The sequence below is a fragment of the Malania oleifera genome, chromosome 12, assembly GCF_029873635.1.
Source record: "Malania oleifera isolate guangnan ecotype guangnan chromosome 12, ASM2987363v1, whole genome shotgun sequence".
Taxonomy (NCBI): Eukaryota; Viridiplantae; Streptophyta; class Magnoliopsida; order Santalales; family Ximeniaceae; genus Malania; species Malania oleifera.
In genome coordinates this window covers 8,780,921-8,805,843 of record NC_080428.1, presented here as the reverse complement: position 1 = coordinate 8,805,843, position 24,923 = coordinate 8,780,921, and the positions used below count along the sequence as shown (strand labels likewise).

At 35.9% G+C, this 24,923-nt stretch overlaps 1 protein-coding gene across 3 annotated transcripts in view; it reads left to right on the top strand.

Moving 5' to 3' along the window:
• The window catches only part of LOC131144079 (cleavage stimulation factor subunit 77), a 136,691-nt gene that overhangs the window by 24,451 nt on the left and 87,317 nt on the right, over positions 1-24,923 (top strand). For 2 of the 3 annotated variants that reach the window (XM_058092454.1, XM_058092455.1), the window contains 4 exons: positions 4,972-5,033; positions 5,168-5,308; positions 16,032-16,160; positions 20,636-20,682. In XM_058092454.1, coding sequence (XP_057948437.1) covers positions 4,972-5,033; positions 5,168-5,308; positions 16,032-16,160; positions 20,636-20,682 — 379 coding nt within the window. Of the gene's footprint in view, positions 1-1,717; positions 1,759-1,847; positions 1,898-4,971; positions 5,034-5,167; positions 5,309-16,031; positions 16,161-20,635; positions 20,683-24,923 lie in introns of those variants that run through there. The other variant, XM_058092456.1, reaches the window with a different exon arrangement.

The window sequence follows — 24,923 nt, the reverse complement described above, 5'->3', positions numbered from 1 at the left end:
TGAAGAGTGGTGGTGCAACTGGATTAAAAATGCACCTAGCAAATTACGACCGCAACATAATATAAAATTCTACGACAAAGTACCTCCAGAAGTTAAGCAGGAAATGAGAATTGTTTTAGAAAGAAAAACAACAGCTAAGGCCAAAAAAATAGAAAGAATGGATCAAATAAAAAATGAATTGTGTGGGAACTTGATGCAACCACAACAAATTGATGAAGTTAATGATGTTGACGATATTGCATACCCGCCTAACATTTCTTCTTATGAAAGGTCTGCATATCGTCAAACATTCCATGCTTCAAAACATACTGAATGGGAAAGAGACCAATCTTGTAGGTTTGCAGGTAGCCAACAAGGAGGCAGTTCAGGGGCTGGTAGTAGTGGAAGGCAACCTCCGATGAGGCGATCTCAAAGTGTGAGAGAGCCAGAAATAGAGCCATATATTTCAAAGCCTTCTCAATATTACAAGTCAGACGTAGTAAAACAAAAAAACTTGAAAAATTTATTCAAAGGAGGTAAAATAAAAGAAGAAATGAATAAGTTGATTCCAAATTTTTTATATATGATAATGTTCCACTTGAGAAGGCAAAATCACCTCATTTTAAAAATATGGTATGAGGTTGTCAATCAGGTGGAACGGGAGTCGATCCGCCGACACCCTATGAAATTAGAACAAAATACCTTGATTTAGAGGTAAAAGAATTGGAAGGCCACGTAGAAGAAGTGAAGAAAAAGTGTGTCACGTATGGCTGCACTGTAATGTGTGATGGATGGACAGGCCTTACAAAATTATCCATCATAAATTTCGTGGTTTACTCGAAAGGAAGCACAAATTTTCTAAATTCGGTAGATGCTTCTAACAAAATAAAAGACCATGAATACATATATTCCCTATTAAAACATGTTGTGCAAGAGGTAGGAAAGCAACATGTTGTCCAAGTGGTGACCAATAATGATAGTGCCTACAAGAAAGCGGGTCTAAAATTAATAAAAAAATTCAACTTGTATTGGACTCCTTGCGCCGCCCATTGTATTGATCTCATTTTTGAAGAGATCGAAAAAAGAGAGACAATAAACATAGTGATCTTGCTGGGGAGACAGATCACTAATTTTATATATAATCATGGATGGTTGCTTGCTAAAATGAGGAAGCACTATCAAGGGGATATTGTGCGTCCAGGGGCCACATGATTTGCTACAAGTTACATTGCACTTGATAGCCTAACAAAAAAAAAGAGTAGGTTTAAAATCTCTGTTCACATCTGATGAATGGGCTGAGCATGCTCTTAGTAAAAAAAAAATGGGTAGAGAAATTGAAAGTGCAGTTCTTAACCATCAATTTTGGGATAGAGTGACAAAAGTTTGTAACATTTATGAGCCTATATATCGAGTATTGCGTATAGTTGATAGTGAAGTGTGGCCAACATTAGAAGTTGTGTTTGAAGCAATGAGGGTAATGAAAGAGGCCATTGAAGTAGGTGCAATAAGTGCAAGATGAGTTCTCAAAGTAATCAATGGCCAGTAGGAAAGAACCCTTGAACATCCCCTTCATGCAGTAGGAATAAAATATTTATAAATTTCAAGAAATTCATATATCAAAATACTTATTACATATTTATATTTTAGTTTATTTGATTGATACCTTATTTCTTATATCCAAAATGTCAATACAAAGAAGGTGTTGGGAAGATCCTTATTTTCTTGATGCAGTTCACAAAGTTTTTGACACTCTTGAGCCTGGATCAAATTGGAAATGAGGTATATTTTTAAAATAAAATTAAATAAAACTAGTCTTAATCCATGTTTAATTATTCAATAACAATTTTTTTTTTGATTATTATATTTAGAGATGCTAAAAGAAGCTTTGGAGAAGCAGCTAGGGCGACCATGGATCTTGGTAAGTATTTATATATAAATCTGCAATACAAAGTTAAAAACTTAAAGTACAATCTACTAAGTACTAACTTGTGTTCTTAAAACATCTTGCATAGCTGATTGGTGGATGATGTATGGATCAAGTGCTCCAATCCTAAGAAAGCTAGCATTGCACATTTTGTCACAAACCACATCTTTCATCAGGTTGTGAATGAAATTAAAGCACATTTGCACTCATTCAAGCAAAGCAAAGAAATAGACTAGCCTACACTAGACTTCAGCAACTTGTTTTTTGTTATTATTACATGAAGTTTCGAAGAAGAGATATGAAGGCCGAAATGGACAAAGTGGCTGAACAAGATCCCCTGGACCTTCTTGACATATAAGTTTAATTGTGTGATGAGGATGAGTATCCACTTTTTCAATGGATTATGCCATCCCATCTTGATGAACGAGACGGAAGTCCCCATCCACAAATGGCCAAACATGCACAAGATGACTTTGGCATTGATGTTAATCAGGTAATGGTAGAAAGTAGTGATGATTCACAAATGGATCTTGGGTCTAGATATGGAACTTCATCCACTATGCCCTCTGGTGGTGATGATGATAATGACGACGATGATGCTGGTGGTGACGGATCTAACCTCGGCGGTAGCAGTGGCCAAGGTGGTGATGGTGGGGACTATGGAGGAAATGAAGGATGGCAAGATTATAGACTAGAAGTGGAATATACACGTCCTTCCCAACTAGAAGATGAGGGTCCACAAAGAGAAACACGTCCAGTTGATAGGCAGTATAGTCGTAGAAAAGGAAAAGGGAAGATGCATCAAATAGAAGAGGATACCTTTTCCTTTAGTATGGAATCTATGAATATAGGAACAGAGCACAATTCTAATAGTTATTGTGGTTATGAATCTACACAAAACAACTCCTCACAATCTACATATGGCCAACCGTTTTCATATGCAAATGAGCAGGCACAACAATATGGAAATTGACAACCACATGCCTATGGGTATGGACAAGTAGGCCAAGAATATGGGTATGAGTATGACCAGTATGCAAATGCAAAACGATCCTATGGACATACAAAACAAGTAGAACCTGTAAGTAGAAATCGTAGGACACGAAGATCTTCTGGCCGAGTAGAAACTGCCATGAATCAGATGACTACGGAGGAGTATTAACAACACATGTACACCTATACTCAATATTTTGGAAATTATATGACATGGAGTGATTATTGTAAACAATATAAGTCATCTCGAAATCCTAATGATAGGGATAGGAGAGATGACTTTGAGCCACCAAGAAAGTCCATGTGGTATTAGATCATTAAATGTATAATTTTTATTGAAAATGTAGTTGTTTAAATGATAATTTATTGCCTTAAATCTTAAAGGAATAGCTTCAAAACTTTATAATGATTTGAATATTCTTCAGTTCATAGTTTGTTTCGCGATATGCAGTTTAATTTCCTACACACTAAAAACTTGTGATATATGCATTTTTTTTAATGTATTTTGATACCATATTAAGCATAATCATCTATTCTAATATTTCCGAAAGTTTTATTGTAAATTTCCATCATTTACTATAAATTTCCGTAATTTCTGTAAATTGAAATCGAAATTGAAATCGAAATTTCCATTGAAATTTCCGTAAATTGAGACCATTGAAATTTCCATCGAAATCTAAATATAAGTCCTTGATACTAACTTTCTTCGGAGTAGAGTGACTTATCTGTGGGTGTTTGCAATTAACTTTTTCCCCACATCTTTTTGGAAGACATGCAGCGGGACTGGGTGGTTTTCTTGCATTGATTTTTGTTTTTGGGCCTAGTATGGGAAATCTGTAATTATTTACTTTTGATGTAAAAGGAGGATTTCATTCCCCTTGTTTTCCTTATTGTTTTATTCTTTTTGTACATTCTGTCCTCTCTAAGAAAATTTTTTTGTTTATAAAAAATAGTACAAATAATTTTATATCAAAAGTGGAAAGAGTGAGTAGAAGAAGAAAGAGGTAACTATGAAGAAAAAAGTAATATAGAATATAATACCAGAATTGAAGTATGATCAGAATATGACGATCTGATTGACTTAATCCAAGTATTCAAGGACATGTCAGTAGTAAAAAAAATATCCAGCACAAATAGAAATAAATATCCCAGAAACACCCCTATTGCAGTGCTATTTCTAATGGTTTGTTATTTGAATTCCTGCACTTGATGGAAGATGTGCATTTAGATTTGAATGATGGAGGACATGTTGCATAATTGTATGTCATACGGTTGGTAATTTTTATGTTTTTGGAGCTAATTTTGTGTCATCTGATTGTATGTGTTGGTTTGCTTTGTTTTTAACATTTGACCTTTTTGAAGTTTTGATCACATGAAACAAGTTTGACAAGTTTGAGTTTCCAAATATGGAAAAAATGTTTCTCTAAAATGTGTGACATGTCTTTTAAATCTTGTGGTGTGCTGGCCAAATTGTTTGATGTTGTAAAAGTAAAAAAATAAAATAAAAATAAAGTTGTAACAAAATAGACCTGCATGTTCCCGAATGCACTTATAGTTGTTAAGTTACCTTTCTAGCAATTGTTTGATATAAAAGCTTAAGACAATAGGTTGGGGGCCAAAAAATGTACATTAGATCTCAACTCCAACACATTTTTCCTGCACCTTTGCATATTCCTGCACTTGGAATGTTATATTAATTGGGGTAAACTCCTGTTGAGAATTAAATGAAGAGCTCTTTGATCATCATGGTTTCGTTACCACATCAAACAAACGCTTGACCTAAACACTTAAGCTGTTACGAATTAGGCCCTTTAATCTCACGCGTCATCAGTATCAAGTGTTAGTTGGCCTGTATTTTCAGGTTAATTTGTGTGGATGTGAGAGAGAAAGACTGAGCAACTGGGATTGTTTGTGGATTGCAATTACAAGAAAGAAAAAATTAAACAGCAGGCAATTTAATAATGTGTTGGGGAGACTGGTAGAGCTGTTTGTACTGGGTAGATCTGATAAATAAACTAACAGTTCCTGAAGGAAAGTGATCTAATGGTGCTTATTTCTGTTGCAATTGTTACCAGGATCAGACATAGCTTCTGGGCCTGTTTGGATGGACTACATTAATTTCTTGAAGTCATTGCCGGTTTGTTAAATTCTTTTTTCCTTTATTTAATTTGGTATTGATTTTTTTAGGAGATTTGGCAGATAAGTTGTAATAAATAAGAACCTGCTATGGTTTCTGACTCCTTTTCTCTTATCCTTTTCATGCTCTTTCAGGCTTTGACCACCCAGGAAGAGTCACAACGGATGACCGCTGTGCGGAAAGCATACCAAAAAGCTGTTGTCACTCCTACCCATCATGTTGAGCAACTTTGGAAGGACTATGAAAATTTTGAAAATTCTGTTAGCCGTGCCCTGGTAACATTTTTGTTCTAAATTTTAAATGCTTTGTCGACCTTTTTCAGTACAATTATTTCTACCTTGCAGTATGTATATGTGCATAATTAGATCTATTTATTGTTCTTGCATTTGTGAATGGTTGAAATGGATATCACTAGCAGTTTAGTACATATTTCAGTTGCTGTTGGCTGACATAAGTCCTTTATTAATTATTTAGTAGGTTGTTTGACTTGTTTGACCTGAAAGCGTGACTGAGTTGGATATGGTCATGAACTATAGCATTTTTCCTTGAATGGAAAGCTGGCTCTTGTCCCAGGACTCCAACTTGTATGATTGTGCTTGACAGCCTGGGATTATTTATTATCACCGACAATGGACCCATGCTAACATAAAATACTTAATGATGAAGTAGTAGTTAAGTAGTTCCGTGAAAAAGTACTAAGCTCAAGTATGTTAACTCTTGCTGTACATTTTTACTAGTATTGTATTTGTTGAGGAAATATTAAGCTGGTGATGTTCAATGGCTTAACACTGAACTTGCTGCCAAAGGGTATACTTGAACTTTTGAGGTTGTTTACTTTGAAACCTTCTCTTCTCTTGTTACAATAAATTAACGTTGCGTTTGTGAGCATGAATTTCAGGCCTTGGATTTGGATTTGTGTGGATTTGGACAAAATTCAAAACAGTTGTGTGTTACATTTTGCCCAAATCCAACACCTCTCCCAAACCTAGGGTAAGAGTATTTTTCGATTGCATTCGTCAAATATTGACCTCAGGTGGATCTCCAACATGCCTTTACATGGTGGTTTGCAAGAAGTATTATGGAGCAACCTCTAATGTATATTGCCGATATTTTCATTGAAGAAAAAACAATTTATGGTCAAAAGCAGTATTCGTGAGGATTGTCTGATAGTTTAGTAAAGTATTTCTCTACTTCTTTAAGAACTTTTTAAGTGAATTTTGAGAAGCAATAAAAACTAATGAGTGGCACTGTTCATAGGTGGGGTCAAATTTGTAAATATAAGAAATTTTAGTAGCTATTTTGTAATTAAAAAAATATATTAGAAGATGATCATATATTATTTTATTATGTACTATAACATATTAATGATTGATGAAATATAGAACCATCTATATATTTAAATCAATGTTTTAAAAGGCGAAGGCGTAAGGCGAGGCGTAAGCATTTTGGGACTGTTTTTTTTTTACATAATTAATAAATAAAATCAATTTATATATAGTTAAAAAATGAGAAAAATTTTAGAATAATGGAGAAAAAATATCATATAGGCCAAAACATTACAAATGATTCCCATTAATTTTTAAATTTAAAAATTAAAAAGCTTAGGCTCCTTTTAAAACATTGGTTTTTACTTTTTACTGTAAAAGAGGGGCCCAAAATTTTTACATTAAGCCCAAAATCTTGAAATCTAGGGCAAAATAGCTCCTAGCTCTGTTCTATAGCTTCGATGTTCCCTTCGCGCACACTCGTCTCCCTTTGGCTTGCCTCTACTCTAGTTGAGAGAGGAGAAGAAGCTTCGTCGAGAGAGGGGGAAGAAGCTTCATCGAGAGAGGAATCGTCGCTGGAGAAATCGTCGAGAGAGGAGAAGACTGGAGGCTTCGTCGAGAGAGGAGAATACTGGAGGCTTCGTTGAGAGGGCAGAAGCTATCATTGAGGAGAAGACTTGCTGGAGGCTTCGTCGAGAGAGCAGAAGCTTCGTCGAAGAGAGGGAGGAAAGGGTTTTAGATGCATTCAGGGTTCTTTCTTTTTAAATTTATGTTTTAAATCAAGCTGCCTAAAATGCGTGCGCCTTTACATTTGAGGCGTAAAAGGCAGCATTTACACCTGAGGCGTACAACCTTACCCCCTGAGGCGTATGCCTTTTTGGATTTATGCATTTCGACTTATGCCTTAGGGTGTTTTAAGCCCAAATCGCCTTGAGGCATGCCTCAATAACGCCTTTTAAAATACTGTTTTAAATTAATATTAAAAAACTAATTTAATTAATAATATCGTTTTTTACATAAATTAATATGATAATCATATGTTATAAATATACATTAAGAACAGGATTGTTGTTAATTAAAAAATTATATTATATTATTTTTACTTAATAAAAATATTGAAATGTTAATTAAAAATAAAAATAAAAATAATCATTATTTAAATTGTCAATTAAAAACTATTATATTTTAATTTAAAATATACTATATAATAATCATATACTATTTTATCATCTGTTATAGCATATTAGATATTTTAAAAATGAAATTTAATTCAGTTTTCGAACGAATGAAAAGCACCATTTATAAATTTAAATTAGTATAAAATAAATTTAAAATATTAATTTAATTATTTATACTTTTTTAACATAAATTAATGTGATAATCATATGTTATAAATATACATTAATAACATTATTATCATTAATTAAAAATAATATTAGATTATTTTAATTAATAGAAAATATTGAACTTCTAATTATAAAAATGAATATAATCATCACTTAAAAAACTAATTATAAAATATTTATATTTTTATTTAAAATATGTTAAAAATGATCATAAATTATTTTACGATGTATTATGGCGTATTAGTTATTAGTGAAATATACTTCAATTTTAGAATGAAGAAGAACCATCTATTAATTTAAATTAAAATTCAATAAATTAAAAATTTTACTTTAATTAATAATATTATTTTATCAAAAATTAATATGATAGCCATATGTTATAAATATACATTAATAGCAAGATTATCGTATTAAAAATTATTTTTTTTAATAAAAATATTTAAATGGTTAGTTAAAAATAATTAAAATCATTATTAATGAAATTATTGATTAGAAAATATTAATATTTTTAAATTAAAATATATTTAAAAATAATCATATATCACTTTGTAATAAAAGTAAGTATCCAAATACCACTTATTTTAAACACAATCAAACACCACTTATAACTTTCAACACTTTCCAAATTCAACACTGATTATCAGCATTTATAAAACTCAACACTTTTTTTGAAAAGCACTTGTGTGGTTCCAAACGATCCCTTAACTTTCCAACGCATGTTTGAAGAGCCATCGAGGTTCGTTCTTAGTAAAAAACATCTTGACCTTCCTTGCTAACAGAGGACATGGAATAATTTGTGGTGCTTGCATTCACTTAGAAACTCTAACCCCTCAATTAGAGTAGGGCATGCTCTAGAGATTAGATTCACTTATTCTTGTCTCCAAATAACCTATTCTAGAGTGGTCTACTCTTCTCCTTTTTGCGACGAAGAAGGTTTCACCTCTTGCCAAGGTAGCTAGAAATCCTAATCCCATGGAGTTAGTGGCTTTCAACTCTCATTCAACCACTTCATTAGCATTGCCCCAAGGAAAAATCAAGTGCAACTGGAAATCTTTGAGATGACGAGTGCACCCATGTGCTTATTCGCTTGAGTTGTTGTGGAAGATTTGAAGTTTCGTAGGCAGCTAGAGCCCCCTTGCTGCATTTTTGAATCTAGTATTCCTCCCCCTCCTAGGTCCAATGTATTTAGTTTTTTTAAAGACTTTGGTGGGACACTCTGTACAAGTTCAATAACTTTGCCTCCCTCTTCTAGCTCAAATCCTGGGCCTTTTGCTTCATTTTTTTTTTATAGAACAATGGCTCATAATTCAGGAAAAAACATGTCCTTGCACCCTTTGCTACGTTTATCCCCTTCTCCTTCCTAGTTTAGTGCGTCGCTATGGTGGTTGTAGGTCATGATGGAAGTGAATTGGGGAACCCTAAACGTAATTGATGGCCGAGATTATCTTCATCATTGGTGAAGTGGTTCTTGAGGGGTTGTTGTTAGTGTCTGGAAGGGGTAGGGGTTTATTTGAGCATTTGAATTGGTGGCATCATGTAGTGGTTGGCAATTCAAACAATGATAGTGGGGAGTTCGTAGAGTAAGGGTTGGGCTGATGGGAAGCGTTATTTGGTTTTTGTCCTCGAAGGATCTAAAAGGAAGGGATGGAGATGTTTGTGCGGGAATTTTGTGTGATCGCCTAGGAATTTGATGCAATAGTTCTTGTTATTGATGAGGGACTAATCACTTATGCAACAAGTTGTTGATGACGGAAGTAGTACAGATTGGTGTAGGGGTGCGATGTTGGTTGTGAGGCCTAGTTGTGCATCATCAACTATTAATTTTGTTGTGCATCACCAACTGTTAATTTTGTTGTGTATCTAGATGTGGCCAGGGTTTCTTTGAAGGGTGATTGTGTGGAGATAGAAAGAGTGGAATGGGCTGGGTTGTGCAAAGAATAGGGTTGTGGGCTGCAAATTCAAGGAGAATGGCGTGGTGATGTGGGACAAAAAGCAAGACCATGACAAGATCTTTGTTTAAATAGTTTAGACGAATTGGACAAGGGTTGTTGTGTTTAATTAATAGCTAATTGTATGTTTAATTTGATTAGTATAGGATTATGTGTTTTTGGGGGCATGTTTGTAATATTTTTGTATTTTAGGGGTATGTTATTTAGTGCAGCTTTAGGGGTATATGTGTAATTTCATGTGTTAGAGGCTTTCTTATAAATAGTGTGTGAAAGCCATGTAGAAGGTGGTTATTGAATTTGAATTGAGAAAGTGAATGTGTTTCCCCATTGTATCTCCTCTATCTTTTCTTTCCTCTCCCTTCTTCCGCTTTCCTCCCTTCTAGCCCTCATGGCTGTGAATCATTGATGCTGTCCCACTTCATTTGGTATCATTTATGTGTTTCCTATTCTTGAGTTTGTCATTCCCGATGTGTTTGTTGATGCCACTTCTCAACTCAAGTCTATGGAACATGATTTCTTGTCTAACCCAAGCACCCACTTTCGAAGAGTCAAAGTTTGCCTCTTACTTTTGATTCTCCCCAACATTTCAAAATTCGAGACCGATGTGTTTGTTGATGCCACTTCTCAACTCAAGTCTATGGAACATGATTTCTTGTCTCACCCAAGCACCCACTTTCGAAGAGTCAAAGTTTGCCTCTTACTTTTGATTCTCCCCAACATTTCAAAATTCGAGGTCGAATTTTTTCTAACTAGGGTAGATTTGATGTAGGACAAGAAGCAAGACCATGGTGAGATCCTTGTTGGAGAATTATTTAGAAGAATTAGACAAGAGGAGTTGTGTCTAATTAATAGTTAATTGTTTGTTTAGTTTAATTAGTATAGGATTATGTGTGTTTGGGGGTTTGTCTGTAATATTTGTGTATTTTAGGGGAATGTTGGTAATTTTTAATGTAGTTTTAGGGGTATATGTGTAATTTCATGTGTTGGAGGCTTTCTTATATTAGTGTGTGAAAGCCATGTAGAAGGTGGTTGTTGAATTTGAATTGAGAAAGTGAACGTGTGTTTTCCCCTTGTATCTCCTCTCTTCCCTCTTCCTTCTTTCCTTTTCTCCCTTCTATCTCTCATGGCTGCAGATAATTGATACTGTCCCACATCATGTGCGCTTGGAATGGGCTGGGCCGGTTATTATTAATATTTCACTGAATCTGCGCCAGCTTTTGGGCAGTCTTTTATCAGATCCAGTATATAGAAATGAGCCTTCAACATAGGCCCAAAGAACTAATCCTCAGCAGGTCCATTTACCTTAGGCTCAGCAGCTTGGACCTTGAAGCAATCAGGCCCAAATATTAGGAAATTTTTTTTAAATCTGCATCCTATAGATTCTGCTCCTTTGTTGAAGCAAAACAACCTCTTATCTTCTGGTTCACAGATTGAGAAAGTGCAGGCGGATACCTCCTCTACACTGGGAAATGATTCCAGTCCAGCTAACTTTGAGCGATGAAAGTCTGAAAGTTAGAGTCTGAGCAAATTTGCACAGAGGAAAGGAAAACAAGCGAGTCTTGTGTGCCATCTGTTGACAAGGGGGGGTATTACTAAGGACCTAGAAGCTGGTGTTAACAAAACTCTAAGGGAAAATTATGGTTCTGGGGAGAATTCTTTTGTTATGGAGATTAAATTGGATAAGTTTAAGGTGCGAAAGGAGTATGCTTAGAAAGCAGTTCACGTGGGTGTGAATGAGGGAAAGACTTGAGGAGAAGGGAGGGTCTTCCTGTAGACAGTGCCAAAGTTTTTATGGAGAGATTCAGAAGGAAAGTTATGTGTTGTGGAAAATCCAAATGCTCAGAGGACTGCAACTGCACTCAGGAATCAAAGAGAAGGAGAAGAAGAAATGGGGGAGATTTAAATAATGATAGTGAAGTCCTTAGTGACTTTGACTGGGATGGGGGGTCACTTTTGGATGAAATTCAGGAACTATATGGATATGGTTCTGAAGCTTCTCTTTTACTTGAGGATTTTTCATATGTGCCTGTATCTTCGATGGAAGGTGCGGAGGGGATTCCTATTTCTGAGGATGGTGGTTTGAATAATAAGCTACTGTGTAAGGATGGAATTCTGCCTACCCCTGTGGAGGAGATTTCCAGGAAGGACTTACTTTTAGCAATTTCTGGTTTTGAAGTCAATTTGGGAAAGAGTGAGCTCATCCCCATTGGGAATGTGTATGTGGCAATCACTTGGCAAGTATCATGGGTTGTAAGTTGGAGACATTTCCTTTGAACTACCTTGGTCTCACTCTTGGTGCAAAGTTCAAGGAAAAAAAGGATTTGGGGTTTTATTGTTGAAAATTTTGAAAGCAATTGCTTGGTTGGTTGGTAGCATAACTACCTCCCTACAGGAGGTAGACTCGCTCCCTTCAAAAGCACCCTTCCCAACTTTGCAGTTTACTTCATGTCCCTCTTCCCTATTCCTTCCTCTGTGGCCAAAGGACACTCAAAATATAATTTCTTTGGGAAATGTGAAGGAGATTTTAAGTTCCATATAGCTAGATGGGGTTTTGTCCATCAACCAATCATGAGATGTGGCTAATGTCGCAAGTTTCTTTTTCTGTTCAACAAGGCCCTCCTGGGCAAGTGGTTGTGGACATTGATGAACGTTGGGTTACTTTGGAGAAAAATCATTGCTTTAAAGCATGACCTTGATCACAGTGGGTGGATTTCCAATGAGCCCAAGCAGCTGATGGGATCAGTGTTTGGAAACCAATTAGTAATGGGCGGGAGGATTTCTTCACTCTAAACCACTTTCAGGTTGGAAATGGGAACAAGACCTTCTTTTTCCATGACAGCTGGTGTGGGTCATCTCCTCTGAGCTCTCAATTTCCTGTAGTCTTTAACCTCGCTGCCACAAAGATGCTTTCCTGAGTACATACATGGACTACTCTGTCTATGGGATGACCTTGAATATCCCTTTTGTCCAAAATGCTCATGATTGGAAACTTGAATCTTTTTTTAATTTTAATGGCTGACTTTTTAGAAATGTTCCCAAATGAATCCGGATGTGCCCTTACAGAAGCTCAATCAAAATGGTTGCTTCATTGTCAGCTCCTTCTACAAGCAGGTGGACAGGCGTTCTGAGGCCAGACCTGATTTCCCTTGGTTTAATTGGGGAAAATTGGTTTTGTCCGGAGTCAAGGGAGGATGTGTTGGCTATTTCTTTTTTGGGGTTTGCATGAGCGAAGACAGGTCAACCTTATGGATAGTGGGTTCAATGCTATGTTCTGGGGTATTTGGATGGAAAGGAACACTATCATTTTTGAGTGGGGGAAGACTTATTTGCTTTTAGTTTGGGATAAGATTCAATATTTGGCTTCTTTATGGGCTGTCGCTGCAGGTTGTTTCAAGGGAATTTGTTTTGAGGATTTTCAGAGTCACTAGTTGGCTGTTCTGTATTGACTGTCCTTTTTAATATTTTTTTTCCTGTTTTTATTAGGAGGATTTCTTATTCTCCTACTTTGTTCTTTCCTTCTTTATGAATATAATTTTTCTTTTCCAATAAAAGAAATTATCATTATTTTTTAAAATTTTAATTTGGACCAAATTTTGAATGATAAAGGTTTTGGTTTTGTTAAGGTCTTGGTAAGGCGTGGTTTCTGTGAGCAGCAAGGCCCATTCTTTGAATCATTATTTTGAGCCCAACTTTAGCACCTCAAAGTTTGATGGTCCTATTAGCTTTCAGGCCCAGTTAGTTTATCAAAAGCAGAAGGGGGTTCTGCGTTTACCTTTTAGGAATGTTGGGCAATTGGGGAAGGAAAGTTCACTCATTTCTCCTTTGCCAGGATCAGGTGGCGATATTTGGAATGGGGCTTGTGAATCTCAGCTGGTGGGTTGTGATACAGAGGACTTACAGTTTTTTACGCAAATAAAATCGAGCAGGTTATCCAACTATCTTAGATAATGATTCTGGGTTGTTAGTAGAAAGGATAGCTATCATGAAGCTGCCAACTCCTGGAAGTTTTTGCTGAATGTGAGCATGGGAAGTAGAACAGGGGATTAGGTAGTCAGATTTGAAATCAGGAGATTTACCTGAAGGATGGTCAGGGGAGTATTGATGGTGCGAGGGATAAATCTACTACTGATGGGAAGAGGGCTGTTGAGGCTTTGGTTAGTTAGTCTTTTCTTGTAGAATGTTGGTGCAGGGCCGGCAGGCAGGTGCTGAAATGAAATAATTTTTTGAAGAGAAACAAACAGATCTCGTACTATGATATCCAGGTTTGTGAGAAGAAATTTGGATGGTTAATTGTGTATTCAGAAAACTTGGTTGTTCGGAAGATTGAACGAGGTGGAAGCTACGTGAGGCAGGTTGTTCCAAGGAAATGAAAAAATCTAAGAAAATGAATAACTGGGTGATGAGTTGAAGAGTGAGAATGATGTTGACAGTGGATTTACTTATGATAGTGGATTATTACTGGATGAGGTCTGTAAACAGCATGGGCATGGTTTGAGATTCATCTGATTTAGTTGATGATATTTTTCCTATGTGCCAGCAACACCACTCAAAGGTCTGGAAGGTATTCCAATTTTAGTAGATGAGGTTATGGATAAAGACCCGGGGGGGGGGGGGGGGTTGATCTGACCAGCGATGGTATTTTGCCTACCTCTATTTCATCCATAGTATATGTGAGTTGGAAAGATTTTAAAGCTCAAAAAATGGTGGATCAGATGGGTTTTTGGTTGTCTAATCCTGCAGGTCAAGTTGTGTTTTAGATGGAGGCAAGAGTAAGGTGAATAAAGGTCAGCCTGTTTTGATGTGCTGGGTTAATTCTGCAGTAAAAGGTTTAAAGAGGGTTTTTCTGGGTCTAGGTAGTGTTATCCTTTGTTTTTTCTTTTTTCTTTCTTCTTCTTATTCTCTCTCTCTCTCTCTCTGCGCGCGCACACACACACACACTCTTCTCTAAGTATTAAAAAAATGATGAAAGAACATGGTTAAATACTTATTAAGATGTGAGGATAAAGTATTTGTTAAGACCTATCTGAATATACATGAAGTCATTACATGGTTGATATGATTATAATGCAAAACAGTACCACTTTGTTCTTTATTTTCCCCCACAGGTAAGCTCTTTCAAAACTGTGACAAAGGATCATGGGTTGTTCATAGAAAGCCGGGATATCATATCTTGAATTTTGTTTTGTTTTCTATTTTTGTGTGAAATGTTGAATTTTATCACAGTTTTACTTATAGTTTTCTGTGAATGAATTCAAAAAAAGTTGCAAAGTGCCATAGACCATTTCATTATATGTACGCTTCAGGGCATCTACAACTCTACTTTTCAAAATAAAACAAATGTTAACCTATTTTTGCATTTATTTAGTAAAATTGCAAAATTTTCAAAGAGGTTTCAGTTCAATATGCAAAGCCTTTGAGATTTGCAATTATGCAATGGTTGCCAGCTTAGTCTAAGTAATTTGTTTTCTTCCTAACTTCTGTTGTTGTTGTTGTTGTGTGTGTGGTGTTTTTCTTTCTTTTTTTTTTCCTGTCTTTTTCTCTCTCCTTTTTTCCCCTTTCCCACTGGGGCATTGGGCTTGAGCTAGAGCACTCTGTAAACCATCCCTTTCCTAACCCTATTCCAACCCATCTCAAAAAAATTTAATCTTGAGAGCTGAAAAACCTCTAATATGGAAGTCCAACATTTCTCAAAAGATGTCAATTATGCATTTGCAATTGCATCGTTTGTTTAATTGTTTCACCTTATTTTCAGTGACTCGCTGGCAGTTTATTTTTGCATTTATTTAGTAAAATTGCAAAATTTTCGAAGAGGCTTAAGTTCAATATGCAAAGCCTTTGAGATTCACAATTATGCATGGTTGCCAGCTTAGTCTTAAGTAATTTGTTTTCTTCCTAACTTCAGTCATTGTTGTTGTGTGTGTGTGTGGTGTTTTTCTTTCCTTTTTTTTTTTCTCGTCTTTTTCTCTCTCCTTTTTTCCTCTTTCCCACTGGGGCATTGGGCTTGAGCTAGAGCACTCTGTAAACCATCCCTTTCCTAACCCTATTCCACCCATCCCAAAAAAATTTAATCTTGAGAGCTGGAAAAACCTCTAATATGGAAGTCCAACATTTCTCAAAAATGTCAATTATGCATTTGCATTTGCATGGTTTGTTTAATTGTTTCACCTTATTTTCAGCGACTTGCTGGCAGTTTATTTTTTATTTTTATTGTGAATGGACTATGGAGTGTTTCATGGTGCTTCTAGCATTGCAATAATGCTTTAAAAAAATCTATGATGTTGATGGTAATTTCACAACACCTTGCCCATCTTGATTGATGCATATCCATTTTTCTTGGGAGAAACAGAACCGCGTAAATGCATTTACGCTTATTTTTGGGATTCTAAAGGGAAGAATATCATATGAAATTTTCCGGTCAAATGATGGTTTATTTTACAGGCAAAGGGACTGTTATCTGAATATCAATCAAAAAACAATAGTGCAAAGGCTGTCTATAGGGAGCGCAAGAAGTATGTTGATGAAATTGATTGGAATATGCTCGCCATACCACCAACTGGCTCTTACAAGGTGCTCCTTTCTTCTTCTTCTTATTTTTTTTTTCAAATTGTAAGAAAGTTTCTGTTAATCAAACAAATGATCTTCATTTTCTGTTGTGCTTGATGTGGCCTACATATAATAAGGATATGATGGTCCTTCAGTGGGCAGGCTAACAAGCAATTTGCAAGAACCTTCCTTTTCTTTGTACTTGGATGAGTAGCTTATTGTTGTTGCTACAAATTTGTCACATGCCTTACACCAGATTGCAAGAAAATAATATTGAGTAAATATATTTAAATTATTTGATTTTTATTTTTTTGATATTATAAATATATATTTTTATCAAGGGACTAAAAGTTATATTTCAATAATTTCTAGTGTTGTTTATATTATTTTAAACAAATTGAAATTACATTGTTTTGGTTAAGTTTATAAATGCAGGTACTAGAGATTATGGGTAAAAGACAGTCGTGGTTACCGAACTTATCACTTAAATCCAATTTGGTTATCGTTCTTTAATTCCTGTAATTGAAGCTGGCCAACTTCTGGAATTGGTTCAAGGTCATCCAAAATCCAATGCCCATAAAGAGAGTAAATGGAATGCTGCGCTGGCATCCCAGTCAGCAGTCCAAACATCCAGTGAACAGCCCAAATGTCTAGTCAGCATCCGTTCCTCGTTCCCCCATTCTCATTTCTTCTCTGAGACTCTTCTTCTTCTCCTTCTTCTTCCTTCGTCATCTCTTTCACTTCTCTTCTCTGGATGTTGTCTTGATCGTGAATGCTCGCAAGATCTTCGACAAACATAGGAATCCCATCATTGAAGTCCATTTTCTTTTATTCCGCCATTCATATTTAATTATTCTTTTGATTTCTGATTTGTACATTTTTGTTGTTCCTGTTTTGGTTTCTGATTCAGAGCTCTGTGGAGATGCAATTTGTTATTCTTTGTTTTTTAAACTCATCTTGGAAATGATTTCACCGCTGATTTTCCCTGTTTGGCTCCAGAGGAGGCTTCTTGATCTTTTGGGTTTTCTTCATCCTCATTAATGGAGAGGCTTTGCCTTTATTGGGGTTTTGGCTCGAGGTCTTCTCTTCCATGGAAGTTGTTAATTGGGTTGTTGGAGAGAGACTAGAGGCAGAGACCAGTGAAGTAACAGCAGAGCAAGAAGGCTTGTTGACAGAAATTGATCAGTAGGATTCAAATTGTCACTGGAATTGAGTTTGGGCATGCCAAAGAGCTTGTTATGGGAACTGCCACAGAGAGAATTCTGGTGGGTCAGTCGGGGATGGGTGTGTTCACTGGTGTAGGTAAAGACAAACACGTTCGGATCAGAGGGGTTTTACTCCACTTGTTTCGCTAAACACCCATCAGAAGTTGGATGACTTCGATTGCAGGAATTAAAGTACAGTGACCAAATTGGATTTAAGTGACAAGTTCGGTGATGATGGTTGTCTTTAACCACAAAGATTATTTATAGAAATGTTATATAATATATCTGCATGTTATGTTTTCTTTCAAATAACAGATAAATGATGCTTATGGCATAAAATATTAATGGAATATATTTTTAATTGAAATTTGAAACATCTACTTGGCAACAAAAGGGTTAAAATAAAAAGATGTGGTATTAAATATGACAACAATTTAGAAATAGGGAAAATTATGAAAACTATAAGAAGGGAAGAAAGGATGCCAAAAAAGCTGCTTGTGAGGCTTTCAAATACCATATTATACTTATTATATTATATGACCATATTGGGGTATTTTTGTATCAGCATTTTAAGAAGAGTAAGAATGTTTCTGTGAAACCCAATATGTACTTTATTTTTTTAATAAACAAAAAATTATTGGAGAAGGGGAAGAACAGGCAAAAAGAAAAAAAAATGGAGAGAATAAGATATCCTCCCACAATGCAATAAAAAGAACCATACAGAAAAAAGCCCAAAGAAAAGCAGCTAAATACAGAACAACTCTACTGGATTAAAGTATTCCAATTGCAGTGTGGATTGGCCAATGGTAAATTCCAAAAGAAACCACTCTATTCCAAAGCAAATTGAGAGATGTAACCCAGCCCTAAAAAATTCTGGCATTTCTCTCTTATTGAAGACACCAAAAGGTAGCCATAAATGAGCATAGCCACAAAGCCTTCTCTCCTTCCCCTTACAAACCCCTGAAACATCATAATGCAAAACACATCCAAAGAATGGCCGACCTAATTTTTTCCAAGAGTAACAAACAACTTACTCCACAGTGACCTAGAGAAGTGAGAATAAGGAATAGGCGCAAGCAGTGCGCCCCTCTATTAAAGCAGAAGACCCACACATCAGGCGATACGGACTTATCTGGTTCTCGTTTATGAAGCAAGTCATTAGGGTTAATTTTCCTAGGATTACCACATGAAGGCATTAATCTTAGAAGGAACTTTAGAAAAAGGAATAGCAGTGGTATCATGAATCAACTGAGTTTAACGATTTTCTAGAAAATTCCCCAGAAGAGTCTAGAACACACGAACGCACTCTCTTGTCACTCCTTAACTGGAACGAAAAGGATGAAGCACATTATTTAAAGGGGCAAGCTTGCTGATGTCTCTATCTCATTAAGGTTCCTCGTGCAATTGAGATTCCAATAGTAACCACACTCCTGCGGGAGGAGGTAGGCAGAAATAGGCGTGTCTTAGAAATAAGATAATCGAGAAAGACAAGTATACATAATAGCCAAAGGAGACTTCTCAATCCAGCGATCCTCCCAAAAGCAGAGTCTTTTCCCATTACCAACATCAATTTCCCAGGACTCAAAAAGGTTATGTTAGCCCCGACTTTAGTTTTCCACCCATTTTGCAGAAGACAAAATTTACAGCAGATTACCTTGTGCCAAAGAGAATTTGGTTTCAAAGGAGAGTGCCATAGTCAATTCCCCACCAAGGAAATGTTTTTGAACACCAAATCGCAGTCACAAACCACCCTTCATTTTAGACCTATTCACAGATGCCGAACCTACAAGATGGTTTAGAACCTGTCAGCCTACTCTAGCCACAAGAACCACAAGAAATCCCTCATTCATTCCTCTAATTTGTGAGCCACCTCAAGAATTTTAAAAAGGGACAAATAATGCAGGGTGATAGAAGAAAGACAAGCATGAATAAGAGTAGTAGGATCCCCAAGAGTGGAAAAATGCCCCTTCCAACCCATCAAGCCTTATCACAACTATTGATCCAATATTGTACTTTGCAGGCCTATATATTTGTATTTTTGTATAAACAAATTTATAAGGCAGGGATATTTTTTCTTGCCCTATGTTTGGGACCATGGATTTTGGCTCGTGGATTTGGATTTGTGCAGCTTTGGACAAAATGCAATATAAAATTGTATTACATAAAGTAGGGTGTTGAGAATAAATGATTTTAAGGTGACGACATGATGCTCTCCCAGTGTGAAGGCTTCCCTGACGGCTTCCTTCAACTCTGCAAGCATGATTGGCCTGACCTCTCCGAATAAAGAGTTTGGGCTGACATTTTGATATTTTGCAGTGTTGAGTGGACCCATTTGAGAATAATGAGATGATGACTAATTATCTAAGATTGGCATTTCATATTTCTATTCAACAATATATGCAAAATGTATATGAGTATTTGCTTGTGAGGTATTGGGGTTGTAGGAAAAGTAGAAGAGGGAACAGCCATATGGTTTTGTGCAGTGCATGCTATCTTTTGGATGCTGTGGCTTGAGAGGAATGCAAGAACATTTTAAGCTCAGACAATTTTTGCTTTGAAGATGTAGGATAGGGTTAATTTTTTGCTTCTTTTGGGCACTTATTTTCAAAATTTTGAGGGATATCACTGTCTGATCAACAAAGAGAGTCATTGGCTATTTTATGGAGGATGCCATGTCCTCCTTCTGCTGGACTTTTGTTTAGTCATTAATGGATTATTGTTATGTAAAAAAAAAAAATATGACCAGTTCCTTGGTTTTGGTTAACTGATACTTGATCCCCTCTTGCCTTGGAATAAGTGGAATAAAACAGATTGATCTTGGTACAGAACAGACGATGGAGAGTGGTCATTTCCCTTTGGTTCTGGTCGATGCTTTTATAATGTCAATGTGCTCATCGTATTTACCAAAGCATTATTTGGACTATTAACTTGAAAAATAACCCTCCTGCGATAATTAATTTTCCGCTAACTGTTTTACTTAACTCTGCACTTCTTGTCCTGCCTTTCACTGGTTTACAAAAACACAGAAGTGAACCAAGAGCATGTTTTCCAATTTTGTGTTATGTTGTCAAGACAAGTGGGTTATTTAGGAATGTGTAGTTCATCATGGGCCTGGAGAAGCTGAGGCTGTGACATTTGACTTTCTAAATTGCTTTGAAGTATGTGTTAGAAGAAGAATGGAGGTGTTTTTAAGGAACTGCGTCTCTTTTGCTGTTTCAAACTTTTCATTTCCTGTAAATGCTATGTATTCAGTTGTAGTTCAATGAGCCAAATTTATTTGTGGTTTTCGCACAGGAAGAATTGCAATGGATGGCATGGAAGAGGTTTTTAGCTTTTGAAAAGTAAGTACTAATGCTAGAAGGTCCATTTTATTTAGGCCAAAAGCATTTAATCTGGAATAGATAGGGATATCAATTGATTTTTTTTTTTAACTTATAAATTATAATACTTTTCCTTAATTGTCTTTAGGTTCTATGTTTTGGTTTTAATTTGATTAAACAAGGTTTTAGTACCCTTCAAAATTGTTTGCCATTGGGAATTTCGTGATGCATTTATGCAGCTGTGTAATTTATTTTTGTTACTCTGGCTCTGGCTTAGGCAGGGAAACTTTTTTGTTACAAATTTTATTAGTAGTTTTTGTTTTAAATAGATTCTTCCGTAATTATTTTCAGATTCTACGTTCTGTTTTAGTTTCAATTGCTTTTGATAATTAAGTACTAATGCTAGAAATTTTTTTTTTAAAAAATAATAAAACATTTCCTTATTCATCTTTAAGTTCTATGTTTTGGTTTTTTAATTTGATTAAACAATGTTTTGGTATTTTTAAAATTGTTTGTCATTAGGAAATTTCATGACGAATATCTGTGGCAGTGTAATTTATTTGCATTACTCCGGCATAGATAGGGAAACTTTTTTGTTTCAAATTTATCAGTAGTTTTTATTTTAAATAGAATCTTCCTTAGTTATTTTCAGATTCTAAGTTTGGTTTTAGTTTTGATTAAAGTTATGATACAATTTAAAGTAAGATGACTCATTGGAAACTTTTAGTTGAATTTCTCAAGCTTGTAAACTTATTTTTAGTATGGGATAATTGTTCAAAGCCATTGAAGATATCTGTCATTTTGCTAAGAAATGTGAGAACATGGTTGGTGAATGCCGAAAAATTGTGTTAAAATTGATAATTCCGTTAGAAAATGTTGGTGAATTTAATCTTATCTGCTTTTTGGCAAAGGAAAATGGTGGACCTTTGTGTGGTGGTTGATAGTGAATCATTGAAATTTACTTGTTGCAGAAATTTCAGAACTAATATGTTGGTCTAATTTCCAGCTGAAGCTAATATATTTTAGTGTTACACTGTTACGATAGTGGCAAAACAGTGTGGTTGAAGTTTAGAATGAAAATAATTGAGTTTGAGGGTTAAGTTATCTCTAAGAGTGAATTGAAGGAAAATTTAAGTATGCAAGGAAACTAGGAAACCGTTATTTCAATCCATATTCAACCAAAACACTTGATCATTATTCAAATTCTCAATTAGTCTGGCATGTCCTTTGAGATAACAAAATTCCATTGGCATAAAAAAAAAAGTACAGTGGATGAAGAATAAGAGATCCTCCACGAGTTAGTTAATTGCAATATTACTGCCTCCCAATCCTTTTGAAGCTCAGACAACGATATCCCCTCCAAAATTCCAAGAGAATGTGCCCAGTTAGCCCTATCCCAAAGTTGAGAATGTGAATTCGTCTGAGCTTTGAATATCTCTACATTTCTCTCAAGCCACAGCATCCAAAGGTGTGCATGCACTGCACAAAATCATAGAATCCTCCCCCTTCTACTCTTCCTAAAACCCCGGTATCTTACCAACAAGACCTCATACACATTTTCCAGAGCCACCCATGCTTCACCAAAACTGGAGAAAAGACCATCTATAAGCTTTTTCTCCTCACCTGGCAATGAAGAAAAAGGTACATTAGTCTCATTGGAGTTGCGACACAACATATATATATATATGGGCCGAGAGCCTTATACAGCATCCTTATCTTTAACATGTCTAGACCCATGAGCCATGAAGAGATAAAGAGTCCAAATGAAAGCTTGGACTTCAAAAGGAACCTTAGCCTTCCAAACAAAACGATACAAAGGAAAAAGACCAGGGGGTTACAGGACTCAAAAGATGAGAAAATAATGATTTAGAAGAAAATGATTCCAAAGAAACCCCTAACTAGACCCAGGCATCCTCTCTATTTTGAGGAATGAAAGAATCTAACATACTCAGCAAAGAAAGCTCATAAACCCCTCTTTCATTAAGACTCCTATAGAAGTGGAATTCCAAGAAAAAATGCCCTCTATTGCTTCCTCTTCCTGGGGCAGAAAAGAGAACTGTAATTGGTGCGTTGTGAGAATGTGCAAACAGTTATTCAAGTCAAAATCTTCTATAAAAATCAAGCCAATATAGAAATCAATCACAAAAAAATTTCCTGAAACTAAGAAGTTCCTAGTAAGTTGTAGTGGGTTGTTCTGCAGCAGAAGAAAAAGTTTTTAAAAAAAGTTCAAGCATAAGTAGACAAATGGATGCTCTCAGTCTCAGATGATAAGAAAATTCCTTAAAATAAAAAACCTTTTCAGTTTTTAATATGAGAATTAAGATATTCTGACAATTGACTTTCTAAATTCCAAATGAAAGCTACTAAATGCAATTTAGACAACTGTGCAACACCTACAAAGCTTGATACCAAACTATTCTTTTTCCTAGGAGAGAACAAATGTAGGTGTCGAAACTTCTCCTTTTCTCCTACCTATGCTCTTTGTTGCCTCAGCTTATTGTTATGGCTGCTGCATGCCATGAAGGAAAGGGATCGGTGGACTGCAGAAGATCAGTCCTGATTGAAGGGAAGCCCTTTGATATGAGACTGGGTAGAGTTGAAAGGATGAGATTCTTTTTGTGCTCGAGTGTGAAGGATATATTTGGCAGCTGTGCAGGGGTTCTCTGAAGGTTTATCATTGGTGTTTAGAAGGTTGAGTTAGGAATGTCATAGCATGGAATTTGGTAGCATCTTGTATTTTGAGCTAGGGTTGGGTTGGAAAGGAAATGACTTTTCGGTCTTTTGTTCCTGGAAGGTCTAAATGGGATTGGTGGCCAGTCATTATATAGGAATTTTGTGCAATGGCTAGGGGTTTTCATCCTATTGTGGCATTGACAGTGAGAAGCCACAGAACAATAATTAATTGTGGAGCTAGGTAGTTGTGGTGGGAAGTGCCAAGCTTTGTGATTATTGTGGGAGTGCAGAGAAAATGGAGGAATAGCAGCAAATTTGTGCTCATAAAAGCAACAAAAGGACCAAAAAGTAGAACAAAAATTACACCAAGATAGCAGGGAAAAAAAGTACATAGTAGAACTTGAGCAAAACAAAAAAACACCAGAATAGCAGCAAAAATGAAAATTAATATCAGAAAAAATAAAAAAAATGACCAAAATAATCTCAAACTAGCAGCAAAAAAGGCACAGAAATCAGTACCTAAACAACATCGAGAAAACACCCGAGTATTTGCAAAAACAAGACCATTGCTAATTAATTATAGCTCTCTATGATTTGACCAGAATAGTGCGAATTCTACTAAACTCTTACACTGAATTCACCCGTATCATAAGTATGTGCTGGAAGACCTTGCCCGAGTGAAAGGATCACAAACCTGATACCCCTGCAAAATCCTTAGTTTTGGAGGTGTTATTCGCATGGAAGGATGAGGATTAACGAACAGGGCAGATGAAAAAGTGGCAAACTAGGCATATTTTGCCTTATATTCAATGAGAATCCCATAATTTTCTGTTTAGAGAAGCAAAGAAATACCCCTATTGAATAATTCGGTAAAATGGAAGACCTAATATCAATGATAAGTCTCTCCCTCTATTTATAATATATGTCAAGCACAATACCAATGGCCATAATTGCCTTACTAACTCACACTTACTAACATAACTCTGAACACATACTAATAATACTAAATGATCAAATAACCAATAACACTCCCCCTCAAGCTAAGATGGAGCATATATATCATATGCTCCTAGTTTGTTAAAAATGAATTTCACAAAAGCACCCCCCAAGGCTTTAGTGAATAAATCAGCAAGCTGAAAACCAGACTTCAAATGAGTGGTTGTAAACTTGTAATGAGCTTCTGTACAAGTTTCTCTTGAACAAAGTGGCAATCAACTTCAATGTGCTTTGTTTATTCTTGGAAGACCAATTTGGAGGCAATATGAATACCAGTTCGTTTATCACACAAAAACTCCATAGGCTGAAAATGTGGAAAACCCAGTTCTACCAACTTGTTCTTTAACCAACAAGTTCACATGTAGTATGAGCCATTGTCCTATACATATAGGCTATACTCTGACTCATCACTTGACTTGGCCACCATAGCTTATTTCTTACTCTTCCAAGAAACCAAGTTACCACAAACAAAGATCTAATACCCAGTTGTGGATCTTCGGTCGGAAGGTGACCTGACCCTACCTGCATTTGTATATCCTTGAGTATAAGTGTGACCCTGATCTTTATATAAGATACCTTTCCCTCATGTACCT